General features: G+C 48.7%; 1 protein-coding gene across 3 annotated transcripts in view; it reads left to right on the top strand.

Moving 5' to 3' along the window:
* PUS7L (pseudouridine synthase 7 like) overlaps positions 1 to 22,744 on the top strand; it is an 86,121-nt gene that overhangs the window by 42,634 nt on the left and 20,743 nt on the right. For all 3 annotated transcript variants that reach the window (XM_063927342.1, XM_063927340.1, XM_063927341.1), the window contains exons 4-5: positions 7,325 to 7,520; positions 22,432 to 22,530. In XM_063927342.1, the coding sequence (XP_063783412.1) occupies positions 7,325 to 7,520; positions 22,432 to 22,530 (295 nt within the window). The remainder of the gene's footprint in view (positions 1 to 7,324; positions 7,521 to 22,431; positions 22,531 to 22,744) is intronic.

Raw genomic sequence — 22,744 nt, 5'->3', positions numbered from 1 at the left:
GGTTCGGAATCCAGGATGAGATCCTGGTGTCCATGCATGCAGATCTCCGAGACTGGGGAGCAGTCCTTGCAAGGGAAGTAAAAAGTCAAGCTGGGAAGCTTGTCTGCAATAAGCTTTCTTGAATTAGGAGCTATTTTAAATGAACATATGCTTCGTGATCTGCCCGTGTTAATTCTGTCGGACGACTTGACAGCAGTGGTGTAAGTAGGCCGCTAGGACGGAACAAGGAGCAAAGCGGCAATGACAGAAGCCGAAAAAAGTTTTCCGCTGGGTGGAAAGACTGGTAAACGCTATATTGGCAGTCTTCGTTCCGGATGTGAACGATGGAGAAACAGATTCCTCTGCAGACGCGATCACCATCCGGGAGAAATACAGTCGTCATCGAGAAGTTTTCACTGAAGTGACAAGTCTTTGAGGAGTGCCTCATTTGGACATGTTGGCGTCTCGCCTCAACGGGAGATCTCAGGGATATTGTTCCAGGTCTGGGGACACTCAAGCTATAGCAGTGGACGTCCTCGGGACACCTTGAGTGTTTTCAGTCGGTCTATGTGTCCCCTCCGTTTTCACTCTTCTGAAGGTGATAAACGTAAGAAGAACAAAGTTTCAGGCGATCCTCATTGTTCCAGTCTAGCCACGGAGGGCTTGGTATCCAGTTCTTCAAGATTTACTCATAGAAGATCCCTGGCCTCTTCCTCTACGTGAGGAACTGTTACAGCAAGGTCCGGGCGTGTATCAAGACTTACCGCGGCTGCGTTTGACGGCGTGGCGGTTGTAAGCCATATCCTAGCCAGAAAGGGTATTCCCAGTGAAGTCATTTACACACTTCTTCAGGCTAGAAAAGAAGTAACGGCAAAGCCTTGCAACCGTGTTTTGGAGAAAATATGTGTCTTGGTGTGAATCCAAGAAAGCTACTACGGAAGACTTTCGGCTGGGTCGTTCTTCTTCATTCTTTGCAAGCAGGTGTGGGTGCAGGCCTAAAGTTAGGCTCCAGTTAAGTGCGGTTTTGGCCTTATAAATTTTCTTTCAAGAAAGAAAGAATTGGCAACCTTTCCGGAAGTTCGTGAAACGAGTACTGCACATCCAACCTCCATTTGTGCTCCCATTGGTACCGTGGGACCTTGACTTGGTGTTGCGTTTTCTTGTGTCACACTGATTGGAACCTTATGAAAGGTTGTGCTAAAATTTCTCTCTTGGAGAGTGGTCATGCTTTTGGATTTGGCGTCCGCAAGGCGGATGTCGGAAGTAGCGGCTTGGTCTCACAAGAGCCCCTGTTTGATCTTCCAGGTGGATAGAGCGGAATTGAGAACTCGAATAATAGTTCTGCCAAAAGTGGTTTCGGTGTTTCGCAGAAACCAGCCTAGTTGATGCCTGTGGTTACTTAAGCATTAGCTGATTCAAGGTCTCTCGGTGTAGTCAGGGCTTTGAATATTTATGTCGCCAATTTGGCTCAGATTGGGGAAACAGAGGCTCTGTTTGTCCGGTATGCTCCCAGCGTGATTGGGGCGCCTGCATCTCTGCAGTCTGTTACACGCTAGATCTGTGATACGATTCGGCGTGCTCGTTCTACGGCTGGATTGTCGTTACCGAAGTTGGTGGAGACCCATTCTACTAGGAAGACGGGCTCTTCTTGGGCGGATGCCCGAAGAGTCTTGGCGGTTCAACTTTGCCGAGCGGCTACTTGGTCGGGTTCAAACACTTTTGCTAAGCTCTACAAGTTTGATACCCTGGCTGATGGGGACCTCATGTTTGCTCAATCGGTGCTGCAGAGTCGTCCGCACTCTTCCGCCCGGTCTGGAGCTTTGGTATAAACCCCATGGTCCTTACGGAGTCCCCAGCATCTTCTAGGACGTATGAGAAAATAGGATTTTAATACCTACCGGTAAATCCTTTTCTCTTAGTCCGTAGAGGATGCTGGGCGCCCGTCCCAGTGCGTACTGTCTGCGCAGTTATTGGTTATGGTTACACTCTTGTGGTGTTTCTTTTCTGTCAGGCTGTTGCTGACGTTGTTCATGCCATGGCATGCGGTGTCTTATTATTGGTTGTGTTGACACACAGGTTGTGTTACATATTCTCTCAGCATGTTCATGCCGTTGGCTGGTATTCTCTTGAATGCCAGGTTCTGCGGTTTGTTCGAGGTGTGAGCTGGTATGACACTCACCGTGATTAAACAATAAATTCTTTCCACGAAATGTCCGTCTCCTGGGCACAGTTCTCTAACTGGAGTCTGGAGGAGGGGCATAGAGGGAGGAGCCAGTTCACACCCATTCAAAGTCTTATAGTGTGCCCATGTCTCCTGCGGATCCCGTCTATACCCCATGGTCCTTACGGAGTCCCCAGCATCCTCTACGGACTAAGAGAAAAGGATTTACTGGTAGGTATTAAAATCTTATTATCCTTTCCCCTCTGAGGACAGGGAAAATTGGGAGTCATCTCCCAATGTGGACAAGGCTCTATCACGACTGTCCAAAAAGGTGGCGCTTCTGTCTCCGGACACGGCTGCCCTAAAGGACCCTGCGGATCGTAAGCAGGAAACTACCTTAAAATCCATTTATGTCACTACGGGTGCCCTACTCAGACCTGGCGTGGCGTCGGCATGGATGAGTAGCGCTATTGGTAAGTGGGCAGATAACTTGGCATCTGACATGGATACCCTGGATAGGTATAGCATTCGTTTGACTCTCGGTTATATCAGGGACGCTGCTGCTTACCTAAAAGATGTGGCGAGGGATATTGGCCTCTTGGGATCAAGGGCCAATGCCATGGCAGTCTTGGCCAGGAGAGCACTGTGGATTCATCAATGGAATGCTGATGCCAACTCTAAGAAGGCTATGGAGGCTCTCCCGTATAAAGGTGGTGTCTTGTTTGGTGATGGCCTCGCTGATCTGGTGTCTACAGCTACCGCGGGTAAGTCATCATTTCTTCCTTCTGTCCGTGCACAACAGAAAAAGACGCCTCACTATCAGATGCAGTCCTTTCAGCCCAATAAATACAAGAAAGGAAGAGGGTCGTCCTTCCTTGCCTCTAAAGGTAGAGGAAGGGGAAAAAGGTCACCTGCTGTGGCAGGTTCCCAGGAGCAGAAGTCCTCCCCGGCTTCTGCCAAGTCCACCGCATGACGCTGGGGCTCCTTTACGGGAGTCCGTACCGGTGGGGGCACGTCTCCAACTCTTCAGTCAGGTCTGGTTTCACTCGGGCCTGGATCCTTGGGTGTTAGAAATAGTGTCCCAAGGGTACAAACTGGAGTTTCAAGATGTGCCCCCCCACCGATTTTTCACATCAGTCTTGCCAGTTTCTCTGTCAGGAAGGGAAGTAGTGTGCGCTGCAATACAAAAGCTGTGTCAGCAGTGTGTCATTGTCACGGTACCCCCGTCACAACGGGGAGAAAGGTTTTATTCGAGCCTGTTTGTCATCCCAAAGCCGGATGGCTCGGTCAGACCGATCCTGGACCTATAATCCCTCAATCTATATTTGAAAAGTTTCAAGTTCAAGATGGAATCTCTTCGAGCAGTGATCGCCAGTCTGGAAGGGGGGGGGATTATATGGCGTCAGTCGACATCAAAGATGCCTACTTATATGTCCCAATATATCCTCCACATCAAGCTTTCCTGAGGTTTGCAGTTCAGGATTGTCATTACCAATTTCAGACGTTGCCGTTTGGTCTTTCCACGGCTCCGAGGGTTTTCACCAAAGTGATGGCGGAAATGATGGTGCTCCTACGCAAACAAGGTGTCACAATTATCCCGTACTTGGATGATCACCTGATAAAGGTGAGATCAAAGGAGCAGTTGCTAAGAAACGTTGCGCTCTCCCTGACAGTTCTGCAACAACATGGTTGGATTCTAAATTTGCCAAAGTCACAGTTGATTCCGACAACTCGGCTGTCTTTCTTGGGCATGATCCTGGACACGGAACTGTAGAGAGTGTTTGTTTTTCCCAGCGGAAAAAGCTCTGGAAATCCAGACCATGGTCAAGCAGATTCTGAAACCGGCAAGTGTGTCGATTCATCAATTCACTCGGGTGCTGGGGAAGATGGTTGCAGCTTACGAAGCCATTCCATTTGGCGGGTTTCATGCCTGGGTATTTCAGTGGGTCCTGTTGGACAAGTGGTCCGGGTCTCACCTGCACATGCACCGGAAAATAAGCCTATCTTCCAGGACCAGAATATCTCTCCTGTGGTGGCTTCACAGTTCTCACCTCCAAGAGGGACGCAGGTTCGGGGTCCAGGATTGGGTCCTGGTGACCACGGATGCAAGCCTCCAGGGCTGGGGAGCAGTCACACAGGGAAAAAATTTCCAGGGAAAAGGGTCAAGCCAGGAAGCTTGTCATCACATAAACGTTCTGGAATTAAGAGCCATCTACAACGGCCTTCTACAAGCGGCACACCACCTTCGCGGTCTGCCTGTTCTGATTCAGTCGGACAACGTAACAGCAGTGGCATACATAATCCGCCAGGGTGGGACAAAGAGCAGAGCGGCGATGGCGGAGGCCACAAAAGTTCTCGCTGGGCGGAAAAACATATAAGCGCTCTGTCAGCGGTTTTCCTTCCGGGCGTGGACAACTGAGAAGCAGACTTCCTCAGCACACACGATCTCCATCCAGGAGAGTGGGGTCTTCATCAAGAGGTCTTTGCAGAAGTGACAAGTCGTTGGGGAATTCCTCAAATAGACATGATGGCGTCTCGCCTCAACAAGAAGCTTCAGAGATATTGTTCCAGGTCGAGGGACCCTCAAGCCAGTGCAGTGGACGCCCTGGTAACTCCGTGGGTGTTTCAGTCGGTATATGTGTTCCCTCCACTTCCGTTCATTCCAAAGGTGATAAGGATCATAAGAAGAACAAGGGTTCAAGCGATACTCATTGTTCCAGATTGGCCACGGAGGACCTGGAATCCGGATCTTCAGGAATTACACATAGGAGATCCCTGGCCTCTTCCTCTGAGAGAGGATCTGTTACTGCAAGGGCAGTGCATGTTCCAGGACTTACCGCGGTTGCGTTTGACGGCGTGGAGGTTGAACGCAAAATCCTAGCTCGCAAGGGTATTCCCGGGAAAGTCATCCCCACTCTGCTTAAGGCTAGAAAGGAGGTTACGGTGAAGCATTATCACCGTATTTGGAGAAAGTATGTGTCTTGGTGTGAATCCAAGAAGGCTCCTACGGAAGAATTTCAGCTGGGTCGTTTCCTCCATTTTTTGCAAGCAGGTGTGGTTGCGGGCCTAAAATTAGGCTCCATTAAAGTGCAGATTTCCGCTTTATCTATTTTCTTTCAAAAAGAATTGGCCGCCCTTCCAGAGGTTCAGACTTTCGTGAAAGGAGTGCTGCGCATCCAACCTCCGTTTGTGTCACCTGTGGCACCATGGGACCTTGACGTGGTGTTGCAATTTCTTATGTCACACTGGTTTGAACCTTTGCGAAAGGTTGATTTGAAATTTCTCACTTGGAAAGTGGTCCCTTCTTTTGGCCTTGGCGTCCGCGAGGCGGGTGTCGGAATTAGCGGCTTTGTCTCACAAGAGCCCCTATTTGATCTTCCATGAAGATAGAGCGGAGTTGAGAACTCGTCAACAATTTCTGCCGAAGGTGGTTTCTTCATTTCACATAAACCAACCTATTGTCGTGCCTGTGGCTACGGAAGCCTTGGCTGTTTCAAAGTCTCTCAATGTAGTCAGAGCTTTGAAAATTTATGTCGCCAGAACGGCTCAGATTAGGAAATCAGAGGCTCTGTTTGTTCTATATGCTCCCAACAAAATTGGGGCTCCTGCTTCCAAGCAGACTATTGCACGCTGGATCTGTAATACGATTCGGCATGCTCATTCTACGGCTGGATTTCCGTTACCGAAGTTGGTGAAGGCCCATTCTACCAGGAAGGTGGGCTCATCTTGGGCGGCTGCCCGAGGAGTCTCGGCGCTTCAACTTTGCTGAGCAGCTACTTGGTCGGGTTCAAACACTTTTGCTAAATTCTACAAGTTTGATACCCTGACTGATGAGGACCTTGTGTTTGCTCAATCGGTGCTGCAGAGTCGTCCGCACTCTCCCGCCCGGTCTGGAGCTTTGGTATAAACCCCATGGTCCTTTTTGAGTCCCCTACCGGTAAATCCTTTTCTCCTAGTCCGTAGAGGATGCTGGGCGCCCGTCCCTGTGCGGACTCTAGCTGCAGTACTTGCTTTAGTTCTTGCTTATGTTACACAAAGGTTGTGTTTCGGTTGTGGTCAGCCTGTTGCTGATGTTAGTTCATTCCGTTAACTGGTATTTACTTAAAAGCCATGTTGTACGGTGTGTATGGTGTGAGCTAGTATGTGTCTCACCCTTAGTTAACAAAAAATCCTTTTCCTCGAAATGTCCGTCTCCCTGGGCACAGTTCCTATAACTGAGGTCTGGAGGAGGGGCATAGAGGGAGGAGCCAGTTCACACCCATTTAAAGTCTTAAAGTGCCCATGTCTCCTGCGGATCCCGTCTATACCCCATGGTCCTTTTGGAGTCCCCAGCATCCTCTATGGACTAGGGGAAAAGGATTTACCGGTAGGTATTAAAATCCTATTTTCCGTCGCTATGGGGGCATGGCCAGCGCTCTATGAGCTGCTGGCATGCCCCCACACCTTCTGTCTCCCGCACAGCATCGATTCACTGCTGCCCTGCTAGGCAGAGCAGTGACTGACAGGAGCCCCCCAACTGCCCCCCCACTGACACCGCGGGACACTGCGCATAGCATCCATTCCATTCAACGCTGCTCTTTTAGGCAGAGCAGTCACTGACAGGAACCTCGCAACTGCACCCCCCCCCCCCCCAACTGAATACCCCTATGACTAGTCTTCATTGATTGATTTATTCTTCATATTTATTTGAGCAATTCTTGCAGTTGTATAAGTGAACAGTACTGCACTTATTTCTGCACAATTTTTAGTCAGAAGATTAATAACGCCTACATCACATGGTTTCAGTATGCAGCCTTGTATTACGTGTCCTGTTAGAAATGTAACGAAGATCAGGATGTATCAAAGCGACTGAAAAATTGCAGTGTTCTGAGATTTTGCCGCATTTATGCACATCCCCATATGGAAGAATGCGGATGTGCCCATATGCATCAAGCTCCAGAAATTTTAACTTTTGCTGAGCTTGTGCCCAATTGGCAGGAAGATTTTTTTAATTGTTGGAACAGCTCTTTACCAGAAGACCTGTCCCAACAGTTAGTGCACCTGCATTGTGGCGATACAATGTGCTAGAATGCAGGCGAATAGGGTTGGAATGTAGAATAGATGCACTCCACCCTAAATTATAAAAGTTACCAATAACTTCACCTGGACTATACAGTTCTTGTTTTTTTTTAATCCTCTCTTCAGATTGCATGAAATTGAAAGCTTACTTGAACATAAAGGGCTGAAAATACATAACATACGTCCCGCAAACCAGCACCTGCATCTTGGTCAGATGACTGGAAACCATTTCATGCTTATTGTGAGGGATGTTAGACATCACAGTGATGATACATCTGAAGATTTGCAGAAGAGAGTTGATGAGACAGTTCATAATGTCACGGTATGTGCTCTCTCTCTGAGGTTAAATGTGTTGTCATCTTGAATATTCTCTCTTCAGAAAGTTCAGCTGCTCACCTTTGTTTACATAGGGCCCTGTGCACTGTGTATGTCTGAGTAAGAAAATAAAGCTCCCTTACGCTCCTCCTACTAAGAAGCGAGTATAAAATATGGAGTACGGCTTATGCAAAATTGATTGATAGCGCTTATCTTCCAGTCACTTTTACCAACATACCAAATAATGTTGGTCAGATTATTAAGTGTAATTGTGATTCTTCGTACATTACAGGATCAGACCAATTGCCCTAAATCATAGTTTGTCAGGCCAGTTTAAAGATGAAAAGTAGATTAACCAATGATTGGCCAGTATAACTAACTGGGGAGAATACTGTACATCACTGTCCAATAATGAAGTAACCAACTACATTTCTCTATCGTCCTAAGTGGATGCTGGGGTTCCTGAAAGGACCATGGGGAATAGCGGCTCCGCAGGAGACAGGGCACAAAAAAGTAAAGCTTTTACCAGATCAGGTGGTGTGCACTGGCTCCTCCCCCTATGACCCTCCTCCAGACTCCAGTTAGATTTTGTGCCCGAACGAGAAGGGTGCAATCTAGGTGGCTCTCCTAAAGAGCTGCTTAGAGAAAGTTTAGCTTAGGTTTTTTACTTTACAGTGAGTCCTGCTGGCAACAGGATCACTGCAACGAGGGACTTAGGGGAGAAGTAGTGAACTCACCTGCGTGCAGAGTGGATTTGCTGCTTGGCTACTGGACACTAGCTCCAGAGGGACGATCACAGGTACAGCCTGGATGGTCACCGGAGCCGCGCCGCCGGCCCCCTTGCAGACGCTGAAGAGAGAAGAGGTCCAAAATCGGCGGCTGAAGACTCCTGAGTCTTCATAAAGGTAGCGCACAGCACTGCAGCTGTGCGCCATTTTCCTCTCAGCACACTTCACACAACAGTCACTGAGGGTGCAGAGCGCTGGGGGGGGCGCTCTGAGAGGCAAATAAAAACCTTATTAGAGGCAAAAAATACCTCACATATAGCCCACAGAGGCTATATGGAGATATTTAACCCCTGCCTAACTTCAAAAATAGCGGGAGACGAGCCCGCCGAAAAAGGGGCGGGGCCTATCTCCTCAGCACACAGCGCCATTTTCTCTCACAGAAAAGCTGGAGAGAAGGCTCCCAGGCTCTCCCCTGCACTGCACTACAGAAACAGGGTTAAAACAGAGAGGGGGGGCACTGATTTTGGCGATATTGTATATATATAAAAGATGCTATAAGGGAGAAACACTTATATAAGGTTGTCCCTATATAATTATAGCGTTTTTGGTGTGTGCTGGCAGACTCTCCCTCTGTCTCCCCAAAGGGCTAGTGGGTCCTGTCCTCTGTCAGAGCATTCCCGGTGTGTGTGCTGTGTGTCGGTACGTGTGTGTCGACATGTATGAGGACGATGTTGGTGAGGAGGCGGAGAAATTGCCTGTAATGGTGATGTCACTCTCTAGGGAGTCGACACCGGAATGGATGGCTTATTTAGAGAATTACGTGAGAATGTCAACACGCTGCAAGGTCGGTTGACGACATGAGACGGCCGACAATCTATTAGGACCGGTCCAGGCGTCTCAGAAACACCGTCAGGGGTTTTAAAAACGCCCATTTACCTCAGTCGGTCGACACAGACACAGACACGGACACTGAATACAGTGTCGACGGTGAATAAACAAACGTATTTCTCATTAGGGCCACACGTTAAGGGCAATGAAGGAGGTGTTACGTGTTTCTGATACTACAAGTACCACAAGAAAGGGTATTATGTGGGAGTGAAAAAACTACCTGTAGTTTTTCCTGAATCAGATAAAATAAAATGAAGTGTGTGATGATGCGTAGGGTTACCCCGATAGCAAATATTGGCGTTATACCCTTTCCCGCCAGAAATTAGGGTACGTTGGGAAACACCCCTTAGGGTGATAAGGCGCTCACACGCTTATCAAGTGGCGTTACCGTCTCCAGATACGGCCGCCCTCAAGGAGCCAGCTGATAGGAAGCTGGAAAAATATCCTAAAAAGTATATACACACATACGGTGGTTATACTGCGACCAGCGATCGCCATCAGCCTGGAGATGCAGTGCTGGGTTGGCTTGGTCGGATTCCCTGACTGAAAATATTTTATTCATGTAGAGCATTTAATAGGATGCATTCTATATATATGTATGTGAGATGCACAGAGGGATATTTGCTCTCTGGCATCAAGATAAGTGCGTTGTCCATATCTCCCAGAAGATGTCAGGGACACGACAGTGGTCAGGTGATACAGATCCCATACGGCAGATGGAAGTATTGCTGTATAAAGGGAAGGAGTTATTTGGGGGTCGGTCCATCGGACCTGGGGACCACAGCAACAGCTGGGAAATCCAACCTTTTTTACCCCAAGTTACATCTCAGCTAAAAAAGACACCGTCTTTTCAGCCTCAATCTTTCCTTTCCCATGAGGGCATGCAGGCAAAAGGCCAGTCATATCTGCCCAGACATAGAGATAAGGGAAGTAGACTGCAGCAGGCAGCCCTTTCCCAGGAAAAGAAGCCCTCCACCGCGTCTGCCAAGTCCTCAGCATGACGCTGGGGCCGTGCAAGCGGACTCAAGGTGGGGGGGTAGTCTCAAGAGTCTCAGGGCGCAGTGGGATCACTCGCAAGTTGACCCCTAGATCGTACGAGTATTATCCCAGGGGTAAAGATTGGAGAGTCGAGACATCTTCTCCTCGCAGGTTCCTGAAGTCTGCTTTACCAACGGCTCCCTCCGACAGGGAGGCAGCATTGGAAACAATTCACAAGCTGTATATCCAGCAGGTGATAATCAAAGTACCCCTCCTACGACAAGGAAAAGGGTATTATTTTTCCACACTATATTGTGGTACTGAAGCCAGACGGCTTGGTGACACATAGTCTAAATCTAAAATGTTTTGAACACTTACATAAAAGGTTCAAATCGAGATAAAGTCACTCAGAGCAGTGATAGCGAACCGGAATGTCCCTGGACATCAAGGATTACCTCCATGTCCAAAATTTGTCCTTCTCATCAAGGGTACCTCTGGTTCGTGGTACAGAACTGTCAATATCAGTTTCAGACGATGCCGTTTGAATTATCCACGGCACCCCGGGCCTTTTTACCAAGGTAATGGCCGAAAAGATGTTTCTTCAAAGAAAAAAGGCATCTAAATTATCCCTTACTTGCACGACCTAAAAAGGGCAAGTTCCAGAGAACAGTTGGAGGTCGGAAGAGCACTATCTAAAGTAGTTCTTCGACGGCACGACTGGATTCTAAATATTCCAAGAATCGCAGCTGTTTTCCGACGATACGTCTGCTGTTCCTAGGGATGATTCTGGACACGGTTCAGAAAAAGGTTTTTCTTCCCGAGGAAAAAGCCAAGGAGTTATCCGACCTGTCAGGAACCTCCTAAAACCAGGAAAGGTGTCTGTACATCAATGCACAAGAGTCCTGGGAAAAATGGTGGCTTTTTACGAAGCAATTCCATTCGGCAGATTCCATGCAAGAATTTTCCAAAGGGATCTGTTGGACAAATGGTCAGGGTCGCATCCTCAGATGCACCTGCGAATAACCCTGTCGCCAAGGACAAGGGTATATCTTCTGTGGTGGTTGCAAAAGGCTCATCTATTGGAGGGCCGCAGATTCGGCATACAGGATTTGATCCTGGTGACCACGGACGCCAGCCTGAGAGGTTGGGGAGCAGTCACACAAGGAAGAAACTTCCAGGGGGTATGGACGAACCTGGAAAAGTCTCTTCACATAAACATTCTGGTACTAAGAGCAATCTAAAATGCTCTAAGCCAGGCGGAACCACTCCTGCAAGGAAAACCGGTGTTGATTCAGTCGGACAACATCACGGCGGTCGCCCATGTAAACAGACAGGGCGGCACAAGAAGCAGGAGTGCAATGGCAGAAGCTGCCAAGATTCTTCGCTGGGCGGAGAATCACGTAATAACACTGTCAGCAGTGTTCTTCCCGGGCGTGGACAACTGGGAAGCAGACTTCCTCAGCAGACACGATATTCACCCGGGAGAGGGGGGTCTTCATCCAGAAGTCTTCCACATGCTAATAAACTGTTGGGAAAGACCAATGGTAGACATGATGGCGTCTCGCCTCAACAAGAAACTGGACAAGTATTGCGCCAGGTCAAGAGATCCACAGGCAATAGCTGTGGACGCACTGGTAACACCTTGGGTGTACAAATCAGTATATGTGTTTCCTCCTCTGCCTCTCATACCAAAGGTATTGAAGATTATACGGTGAGGAGGAGTAAGAACAATACTAGTGGCTCCGGATTGGCCAAGAAGGACTTGGTACCCGGAACTTCAAGAGTTGGTCACGGACGACCCGTGCCCTCTACTTCTGAGAAGGGACCTGCTACAACAGGGTCCCTGTCTCTTTCAAGACTTACCGCGGCTGCGTTTGACGGCATGGCGGTTGAACGCCGGATCCTAAAAGGGAAAGGCATTCCAGAAGAAGTCATTCCTACCTTGATTAAGGCAAGGAAGGAAGTCACCGCGAAACATTATCACCGCATTTGGCGAAAATATGTCGCGTGGTGCGAGGATCGGAGTGTTCCGACGGAGGAATTTCAACTGGGTCGTTTCCTACATTTCCTACAATCAGGATTGTCTATGGGTCTCAAATTGAGATCTATTAAGGTTCAAATTTCGGCCCTGTCAATATTCTTCCAAAAAGAATTGGCCTCAGTTCCTGAGGTACAGACTTTTGTTAAAGGAGTACTGCATATACAGCCTCCTGTGGTGCCTCCGGTGGCACCGTGGGATCTAAATGTAGTTTTAGATTTCCTCAAATCCCATTGGTTTGAACCATTGAAAAAGGTGGATTTTAAATATCTCACATGGAAAGTGACTATGTTACTGGCCCTGGCTTCCGCCAGGAGAGTATCTGAATTGGCGGCTTTATCTTATAAAAGCCCTTATCTAATCTTCCATTCGGATAGGGCAGAACTGAGGACTCGTCCGCATTTTCTCCCTAAGGTGGTATCAGCGTTTCACCTGAGCCAACCTATTGTGGTGCCTGCGGCCACTGGCGACTTGGAGGACTCCAAGTTGTTGGACGTTGTCAGAGCCTTAAAAATATACATTTCAAGGACGGCTGAAGTCAGAAAATCTGACTCGCTGTTGTTACTATATGCACCCAACAAGTTGGGTGCCCCTGCTTCTAAGCAGACGATTGCTCGTTGGATTTGTAACACAATTCAACTTGCTCATTCTGTGGCAGGCCTGCCACAGCCTAAATCTGTTAAGGCCCATTCCACAAGGAAGGTGGGCTCATCTTGGGCGGCTGCCCGAGGGGTCTCGGCATTACAATTCTGCCGAGCAGCTACGTGGTCGGGGGAAAACACGTTTGTAAAATTCTACAAATTTGATACCCTGGCAAAAGAGGACTTGGAATTCTCTCATTCGGTGCTGCAGAGTCATCCGCACTCTCCCGCCCGTTTGGGAGCTTTGGTATAATCCCCATGGTCCTTTCAGGAACCCCAGCATCCACTTAGGACGATAGAGAAAATAAGAATTTACTTACCGATAATTCTATTTCTCGGAGTCCGTAGTGGATGCTGGGCGCCCATCCCAAGTGCGGATTATCTGCAATACTGTACATAGTTATTGTTAACAAATTCGGGTTATATTGTTAAGGAGCCATCTTTAAGAGGCTCTTTCTGTTATCATACTGTTAACTGGGTTTAGATCACAAGTTGTACGGTGTGATTGGTGTGGCTGGTATGAGTCTTACCCGGGATTCAAATTGCCTCCCTTATTGTGTACGCTCGTCCGGGCACAGTACCTAACTGGAGTCTGGAGGAGGGTCATAGGGGGAGGAGCCAGTGCACACCACCTGATCTGGTAAAAGCTTTACTTTTTTGTGCCCTGTCTCCTGCGGAGCCGCTATTCCCCATGGTCCTTTCAGGAACCCCAGCATCCACTACGGACTCCGAGAAATAGAATTATCGGTAAGTAAATTCTTATTTTATTATATGAATATACAATGTACCATCTGTGAAGATTTAAGATTGGGAGATTATTTTGATCAGGAAGGGAACATATGACCAATTTGGGTGATGGCTGATGCCATGACTGATCAAGTGTAATGGCTCCACTACTTTTCCTAAAACAAAATAGGCAATATTTCGTTGGAGCCTATACATTGTTTTATTGTACTTTGCCAAATAAGCGGTATTGCAGTCCCCATTCACTTTAATTCAATATACTACAGTATATATACACTCACACACACACACACTCATCTTTGCTGCAGTCACATAAAACAGCCCTTTTTGTCGCGCCTAGTCTTGGGCTCATTTACTAATGCCGAGCGTCTTTTTGTGCATCTTTCCTCTGTGATGCGTCTTATTTGCGTTATTATTATTTTATTATTATTATTATCCTTTATTTATATGGCGCCACAAGGGTTCCGCAGCGCCCAATTACAGAGTACATAGCACATAATCAAAACAGGAAAACAGTGGCTTACAGTTGAAGACAATATAGGACAAGTACAGGGAAACTAAGCATAACTACACCAGTAAACGACTAGAGATAAGTTCCAAGTGGCCAAAAAACTGCGTGATTTGGGCAGTTGAGGATTATTAAAGTAAGAAAAGTATAAGCACATGAGTGAAGAGGGCCCTACTCATGAGAGCTTACATTCTAAGTTATTATGCGAATAAGACTCACAAGCAGACTACACCAATACAGCTGCAGTTACACATAAAATATAGGCATGCCGCATATCAATTTAATCAACATAGTCTGCTTGTGCATCTTATTCGCTTAGCAAGGTGAATAAGATGCATTTTAAGGGAAAAAGAATCTCGGCTCTGGCCGTGTCGCACGGGAGTTGGCAGCTCACCCCACTGCCGGCATTCTGGCGGGCGGGATGCTGCTTACGGTATATGGACAGCCGGCATCCCACCCGCCAGTACATTGTATGTATTCCACTCACACAACGAACAAAATAACAATTTTTCTCTTACGTCCTAGAGGATGCTGGGGACTCCGTAAGGACCATGGGGTATAGACGGGCTCCGCAGGAGATATGGGTACTATAAAGGACTTTAGAATGGGTGTGCACTGGCTCCTCCCTCTATGCCCCTCCTCCAGACCTCAGTTAGATCCTGTGCCCTGAGGAGATTGGGTGCATTACAGGGCAGCTCTCCTCAGTTTCTCTGATATAGAATTTTGTTAAGCTTTTTATTTTCAGGGAGCACTGCTGGCAACAGGCTCCCCGCATCGTGGGAAAGGGGAGAGAGAAGCAGACCTACTTAAGTGATAGGCTCTGCTTCTTATGCTACTGGACACCATTAGCTCCAGAGGGAGTCGGAACGCAGGTCTCCCCTCGCTGTTCGTCCCAGAGCCGCGCCGCCGTCCTCCTCGCAGAGCCGGAAGATAGAAGCCGGGTGAGTATAAGAAGAAAAGAAGACTTCAAGGCGGCAGAAGACTTCAGATCTTCACCATTGCTCCCACACACTACACACACTAGCGTGCACTGATGGGTGCAGGGTGCACTGATGGGTGCAGGGGGGGGCGCCCTGGGCAGCAATAAAAACCTCTAATTCTGGCATTATAAGGTTAGACACTGCGGAGGCAGTAATTCTATAAATCCCCCGCCACTTTTGTGATATTTTGAGCGGGACCGAAGCCCGCCGCTGGATGGGGCGGAGCTTGGTCCCTCAGCACTAACCAGCGCCATTTTCTCCACAGAGATCTGCAGAGAAGCTGGCTCCCCGGTCTCTCCCCTGCTGAACACTGTGACACAGGGCTGAAAAGAGATGGGGGGGGGGGCACTTGTAAGGCCCAGTGAGTGTATTAACACAGTGATTAAGATAAAAGCGCTATTATCTGGGAGATTATTTTCCAGTGTCAGTTGGCGCTGTGTATGTGCTGGCATACTCTCTCTGTCTCTCCAAAGGGCCTTATTGGGGAACTGTCTCCTTATAACTATATCCCTGTGTGTGTGGGGGTGTCTGTACGAGTGTGTCGGCATGTCTGATGCGGAAGGCTCAGCTAAGGAGGAGGTGGAGCAAATGATTGTGGTGTATCCGTCGGCAACGCCGACTCATGACTGGATGGACATGTGGACATGTGTTTTAAATCCAGTCATACTCATGACTGGATGGACATGTGTTTTAAATGCAAATGTGACATTATTACATAAGAGATTGGACAAAGCAGAGTCCAGAGAAAAAGCTGGTAGTCAATCCACCGCTTCGACTGGGTCACCGGGCCCTTCTGGGTCTCAAAAACGTCCCCTATCCCAAATAGCAGACACTGATACCGACACGGATAAAATGTTTTGCATATCACAGATGACCCCTCGGTCCCTGACACGAGGGTGCGCATGTATAAGGAAAAGAAACCTGAGGTAACCTTTCCCCCATCCCATGAGCTTAACGAGTTATTTGAAAAAGCTTGGGAAACTCCTGATAAAAAACTGCAGATTCCCAAAAGGATTCTTATGGCGTATCCTTTCCCTGCACAGGACAGGGTACAGTGATCGCAAAAACGCGCTATAACGCGTATTTTACGCGTTATAGGCAGTGGGGGACTCAGTTTTGAAAAAGGAGGGGGTCCTGCGGGACGCGCTGTGACTCCCCTACCAGTCACTGCAGGCAGCATCACACGTCTCTTCAACCAATCACTGCTGGCAGCGTTTCCTCTCATCCAATCACCGCGGCAGCCTCCGTCCTGACTTCTCTTCCCGCTCTGCAGCTTGAATCCTCCTCCTTGGGCTCCGGGTGACAGCAATCGAATCCTGGGGCTGAGACTCATGGATTTAGCAGCGCTCTCTCTGCCGGCCGCAGGGCGGATTCTAGGTTTGACTTTAAAGGTGAGGACGCGCTGCGCTGCACGGCAATGCGCTGTCAGTGTGTGATCCGTCGTCCTCCCTGTCCTCACCCGTCTGCGCTGCCGCGGGATACGGGGCTGATGCAGCGAGTGAGAGGCGCTGACCACACAGCCTGGCAGACGGGACAGTGAGCAGGGCAGCGGCTACTCTGCTGCTCTGTCCGCTCCTCGCCTGGCTCATTACATAGGGAGGGAGGGAGGGTGATGCGGCTGCTGGGGGGCATTGCTACAGCCTGGATAAGTTAATATTGATATGGTGTTGTGAGTACTCGTCACAGGCAGGACACCCCTTCCAGTGACCCCTGCAATGACTGGGCACCCCCTTCCTGCACAATCCCCCCCCCCCCCCCCCCCCCTTTCCCGCACAATCACTGTGGACACCACCCTCCCTCACTGACACCCGTGATCGCTGTGTCTGGGGGGTCTGAAGTGGTGGCTGCAAAGTGCTGTACCCGCTGCAAAGTGTGTAAAGTGCTGTACCCGCTGCAAAGTGTGTAAAGTGCTGTACCCGCTGCAAAGTGTATAACGTGCTGTACCCGGTGCAAAGTGTATAACGTGCTGTACCCGGTGCAAAGTGTATAACGTGCTGTACCCGGTGCAAAGTGTATAACGTGCTGTACCCGGTGCAAAGTGTATAACGTGCTGTACCCGCTGCAAAGTGTATAAAGTGCTGTACCCGGTGCAAAGTGTATAACGTGCTGTACCCGGTGCAAAGTGTATAACGTGCTGTACCCGGTGCAAAGTGTATAACGTGCTGTACCCGCTGCAAAGTGTATAACGTGCTGTACCCGCTGCAAAGTGTATAACGTGCTGTACCCGCTGCAAAGTGTATAACGTGCTGTACCCGCTGCAAAGTGTATAACGTGCTGTACCCGCTGCAAAGTGTGTAACGTGCTGTACCCGCTGCAAAGTGTATAACGTGCTGTACCCGCTGCAAAGTGTATAACGTGCTGTACCCGGTGCAAAGTGTATAACGTGCTGTACCCGGTGCAAAGTGTATAACGTGCTGTACCCGCTGCAAAGTGTATAAAGTGCTGTACCCGCTGCAAAGTGTATAACGTGCTGTACCCGGTGCAAAGTGTGTAACGTGCTCTACCCGGTGCAATGTGCATAAGCGGCACTACTGTGCGGTGTAATGTGGATTGGCACTATTATGTGGCCACGCCCCTAAATTTTTGCGGCGCGCATTGTCTGTTCCTTGCAATGTAAGGTGGGGAGCACCAATTCACTTTCTGCCACAAGGGCACCAAAATGTCTAGTTACAGCTCTGGTGCAGTGTCTGTATGCTACACAGCCCAGCAGCTTTGTCACTTCCCCCTCCTGCTACACTTTTGTAGTGTCCAAATCAAGTCTGTGTTTTTATGTTTGAATCGGTAATGAGATTAATTTGAACCTTCACTCCAATGGGACCCAGAAAAGGACCGGTAGGACCCCAATTTTTAAAAGTGAGGGGTCCCTGGGACCCACTTTTTTTCCGGCTCATCGCGATCACTGGGGTACGGTGGGAATCCTCGCCCAGGGTGGACAAGGCTTTAACACGCCTGTCCAAGAAGGTGGTGCTACCGTCTCCGGACACGGCAGCCCTCAAGGATCCTGCTGATCGCAGACAGGAAACTACTTTAAAGTCTATTTATGCGCATATAGGTGCTTTGCTCAGACCGGCAATAGCATCGGCATGGGTGTGTAGTGCAGTTGCAGCTTGGACAGATACCTTGTCAGCTGACCTTGATACCCTAGACAGGGATACCATTTTTTTTTTTTTTGTAAGTACTGTTTATTGAAAATTTTACCAAAGTACAATAGACAATGTACAGGAGGATGGGGGAAGGGGAAGACAGAAGGAAAAATGGGAGGGAAGGGAGAGGGAATGGGGAGCAGCATTGTAAACATATGATATCAAATAAGTAGGTATATCAAAAACCGTATGTCAACGGAGGGGGGGCATTTGTAGTACGCCAGCCATGGGGACACCAAATATCCGTAAAGGTGACAGGGATACCATTTTATTGACCTTAGGCCACATTAAAGACGCAGTCTTACATATGAGGGACGCTCAAAGAGACGTTGGGCTGCTGGGTTCGAGAGCCAACGCCATGGCGATTTCTGCTAGGCGAGCCCTGTGGACCCGCCAATGGACGGGTGATGCCGACTCAAAGAAGCATATGGAGGTTTTGCCATACCAAGGTGATGTTTTATTTGGGGAAGGTCTCGCGGACCTGGTTGCCACAGCTACCGCGGGTAAATCTACCTTTTTGCCTTTTGTTCCCCCACAGCAAAAGAAAACTCCACAATATCAGATGCAGTCCTTTCGGTCGCATAAGTCCAGAAGAGGTCGGGGCTCATCTTTCCTCGCCAGAGGTAAGGCTAGAGGAAAGAGAGCACCTGCTCTAGCTAGTTCCCAGGAGCAGAAGTCCTCCCCGGCTTCTACTAAATCCACCGCATGACGCTGGGGCTCCACTGTGGGAGTCCGCACCGGTGGGGGCACGTCTTCAACTCTTCAGCCAGGTCTGGGTTCTGTCAGACGTGGATCCTTGGGCGATGGATATTGTATCCCAAGGCCACAAACTGGAATTCGAAGAGGTGCCCCCTCGCCGATTTTTCAAGTCGGCCTTGCCAGCTTCTTCCCCAGAGAGGGATGTAGTGTTAGCTGCAATTCAAAAGCTGTGTCAACAGCAAGTGATTGACAAGGTTCCCCTAGTCCAACAGGGGAAATGGGTACTATTCGACCTTGTTCGTGGTCCCGAAGCCGGATGGTTTGGTCAGACCCATTTTAAATCTAAAATCCCTAAACCTGTACTTGAAAAAGTTCAAATTCAAGATGGAATCGCTCCGGGCTGTGATCTCCAGTCTGGAAGGGGGGATTTTATGGTGTCACTTGACATAAAGGATGCATACCTTCATGTCCCCATATATCCTCCTCATCAGGCGTACCTGAGATTCGCTGTACGGGACTGTAATTACCAGTTTCAGACGTTGCCGTTTGGGCTTTCCACGGCCCCGAGGATTTTCAACAAGGTGATGGCGGAGATGATGGTGCTCCTGCGCAGGCAGGGAGTCACAATTATCCCATACTTGGACGTTCTCCTGATAAAAGCAAGATCAAGAGAGCGTGTCGCTCTCCCTGAGAGTGCTACAACAACACGGTTGGATTCTCAATCTGCCAAAGTCACTTGATTCCAACGACTCGACTATCATTCCTAGGCATGATTCTGGACACGGAACAGAAGAGGGTTTTTTTCCCGATGGAAAAAGCCCAGGACCTCCAGAACATGGTCAGAGACTTGCTAAAACCAAAAAGAGTGTCTGTTCATCAATGCACTCGAGTTCTGGGGAAAATGGTGGCAGCCTACGAGGCCATCCCCTTCGGCAGGTTTCTTGCAAGGACGTTTCAGTGGTACCTCCTGGACAAGTGGTCAGGGTCCCATCTACTAATACATAAGAAGATAAGCCTGTCCCCCCGGGCCAGGGTGTCTCTCCTGTGGTGGCTGCAAAGTGCTCACCTTCTAGAAGGTCGCAGGTTCGGCATTCAAGACTGGGTTCTGGTGACCACGGACGCGAGCCTCCGAGGATGGGGAGCAGTCACACAAGGAAGAAATGTTCAGGGGCTGTGGTCAAGCCAGGAGGCTTGTCTACACATCAACGTACTGGAATTGAGGGCCATATACAACGGCCTACGACAAGCGGAGAATCTTCTTCGCGATCTACCGGTTCTGATTCAATCAGACAACGTCACAGCCGTGGCTCATGTAAACCGCCAAGGCGGGACAAGGAGCAGAGTGGCAATGGCGGAAGCCACCAGGATTCTTCGCTGGGCGGAAAATCACGTAAGCGCTCTATCAGCGGTCTTCATTCCGGGAGTGGACAACTGGGAAGCAGACTTCCTCAGCAGACACGATCTCCATCCAGGAGAGTAAGGACTTCATCAAGACGTTTTCACAGAGATAACAAGTCGTTTGGGAATTCCTCACATAGACATGATGGCGTCACGCCTCCACAAGAAGCTTCGGAGGTATTGTGCCAGGTCAAGGGACCCTCAGGCAGTAGCGGTAGACGCCCTGGTGACACCTTGGGCGTTTCAGTCGGTCTATGTGTTCCCCCCTCTTCCTCTCATCTCAAAAATATTGAGAATCATTAGACAAAAAAGAGTGAAAACAATCCTCATTGTTCCAGATTGGCCTCGAAGGGCCTGGTATTCAGATCTTCAGGAGATGCTCACAGAAGATCCATGGCCTCTTCCTGTCAGGGAGGACCTGTTACAACAGGGGCCCTGCGTGTTCCAAGACTTACCGCGGTTACGTTTGACGGCATGGCGGTTGAACACCGAATCCTAGCTGGGAAAGGTATTCCGGAGGAAGTCATCCCTACTCTGATAAAGGCTAGGAAGGAGGTGACGGCAAAACATTATCACTGTATCTGGAGGAAATATGTTTCTTGGTGTGAAGCCAAGAATGCTCCTACGGAAGATTTCCATCTGGGCCGTTTTCTCCACTTTCTACAGACAGGAGTGGATATGGGCCTAAAATTAGGCTCCATTAAGGTACAGATTTCGGCCCTGTCTATTTTCTTTCAGAAGGAATTGGCTTCTCTCCCAGAAGTCCAGACTTTTGTAAAGGGAGTGCTGCACATCCAGCCTCCTTTTGTGCCCCCAGTGGCACCTTGGGACCTTAACGTGGTGTTGCGGTTCCTGAAGTCTCACTGGTTTGAACCTCTTCAAACGGTTGAATTGAAATTTCTCACTTGGAAGGTGGTCATGTTGTTGGCCTTGGCATCTGCAAGGCGGATGTCCGAATTGGCGGCCTTGTCTCACAAGAGCCCCTATTTGACCTTCCATGTGTATAGAGCAGAGTTGAGGACTCGTCCTCAATTTTTGCCTAAGGTGGTTTCTTCATTTCATATGAACCAACCTATTGTGGTGCCTGTGGCTACGGGTGACTTGGAGGATTCCAAGTCCCTGGATGAAGTCAGGGCCTTAAAAATCTATGTAGCCAGGACGGCTCGGGTTAGGAAAACAGAAGCACTGTTTGTCCTGTATGCAGCCAACAAAGTTGGCGCTCCTGCTTCGAAGCAGACTATTGCTCGCTGGATCTGTGACACGATTCAGCAGGCTCATTCTACGGCGGGTTTGCTGTTAACAAATTCAGTAAATGCCCATTCCACTAGGAAGGTGGCCTCTTCTTGGGCGGCTGCCCGAGGCGTCTCGGCTTTACAGCTTTGCCGGGCAGCTACCTGGTCAGGTTCAAACACTTTTGCAAAGTTCTATAAGTTTGATACCCTGGCTGATGAGGACCTTGCGTTTGCTCAGTCGGTGCTGCAGAGTCGTCCGCACTCTCCTGCCCGGTCTGGAGCTTTGGTATAAACCCCATGGTCCTTACGGAGTCCCCAGCATCCTCTAGGACGTAAGAGAAAATAAGATTTTAAACCTACCAGTAAATCTTTTTCTCCTAGTCCGTAGAGGATGCTGGGCGCCCGTCCCAGTGCGGACAAAATCTGCAAGGCTTGTATATAGTTATTGCTTACATAAGGGTTATGTTACAGTTGAGATCAGTCTTTAGCTGATACTGTTTTTTGTTCATACTGTTAACTGGTTGCGTATATTCCAGGTTATACGGTGTGGATGGTGTGGGCTGGTATGAATCTTGCCCTTAGATTAACAAAATCCTTTCCTCGTATTGTCCATCTCCTCTGGGCACAGTTTCTCTAACTGAGGTCTGGAGGAGGAGCATAGAGGGGAGGAGCCAGTGCACACCCATTCTAAAGTTCTTTATAGCACCCATATCTCCTGCGGAGCCCGTCTATACCCCATGGTCCTTACGGAGTCCCCAGCATCCTCTACGGACTAGGAGAAAAAGATTTACCGGTAGGTTTAAAATCTTATTTTATTTGTGATCCATTCATATTTAAAGATTTTACAATGATTGCGATGATTAAGTGTGTGTGTGTGCGCATAGGAAAACAGTGATCTATTTGTGCCTGTAATTCCCTGAGGTCTCCATGTATCATTTCAGAACAGAGGTTTTCTAAACTATTATGGACCCCAGCGATTTGGGAAGGGGCAGAATGTGCAATCACATGAAATTGGATTGGCTTTGCTGAAAGAAGAAATGGTAGGCGTCCTGAATTAGTGTACTATCTGACCATTTGCATTATTTTATGTTTTGAGATATGTACAATCAAAAAATTGGCATAGGCTTAAGGAACAACACAGTAATTAAATGTGTGGTAGATATATTTGAACAATTATAACACATGTGCATTTACAATTGTGATAGCTTCTGCAGGTTGTTTGTTGCACTTCTACACACTTTGCGGCTCATTGTA

The sequence above is a fragment of the Pseudophryne corroboree genome, chromosome 6 (assembly GCF_028390025.1).
Source record: "Pseudophryne corroboree isolate aPseCor3 chromosome 6, aPseCor3.hap2, whole genome shotgun sequence".
NCBI lineage: Eukaryota > Metazoa > Chordata > Amphibia > Anura > Myobatrachidae > Pseudophryne > Pseudophryne corroboree.
The sequence above is the reverse complement of the archived record's forward strand: the minus strand, read 5'-3'. Positions and strand labels throughout refer to the sequence as shown.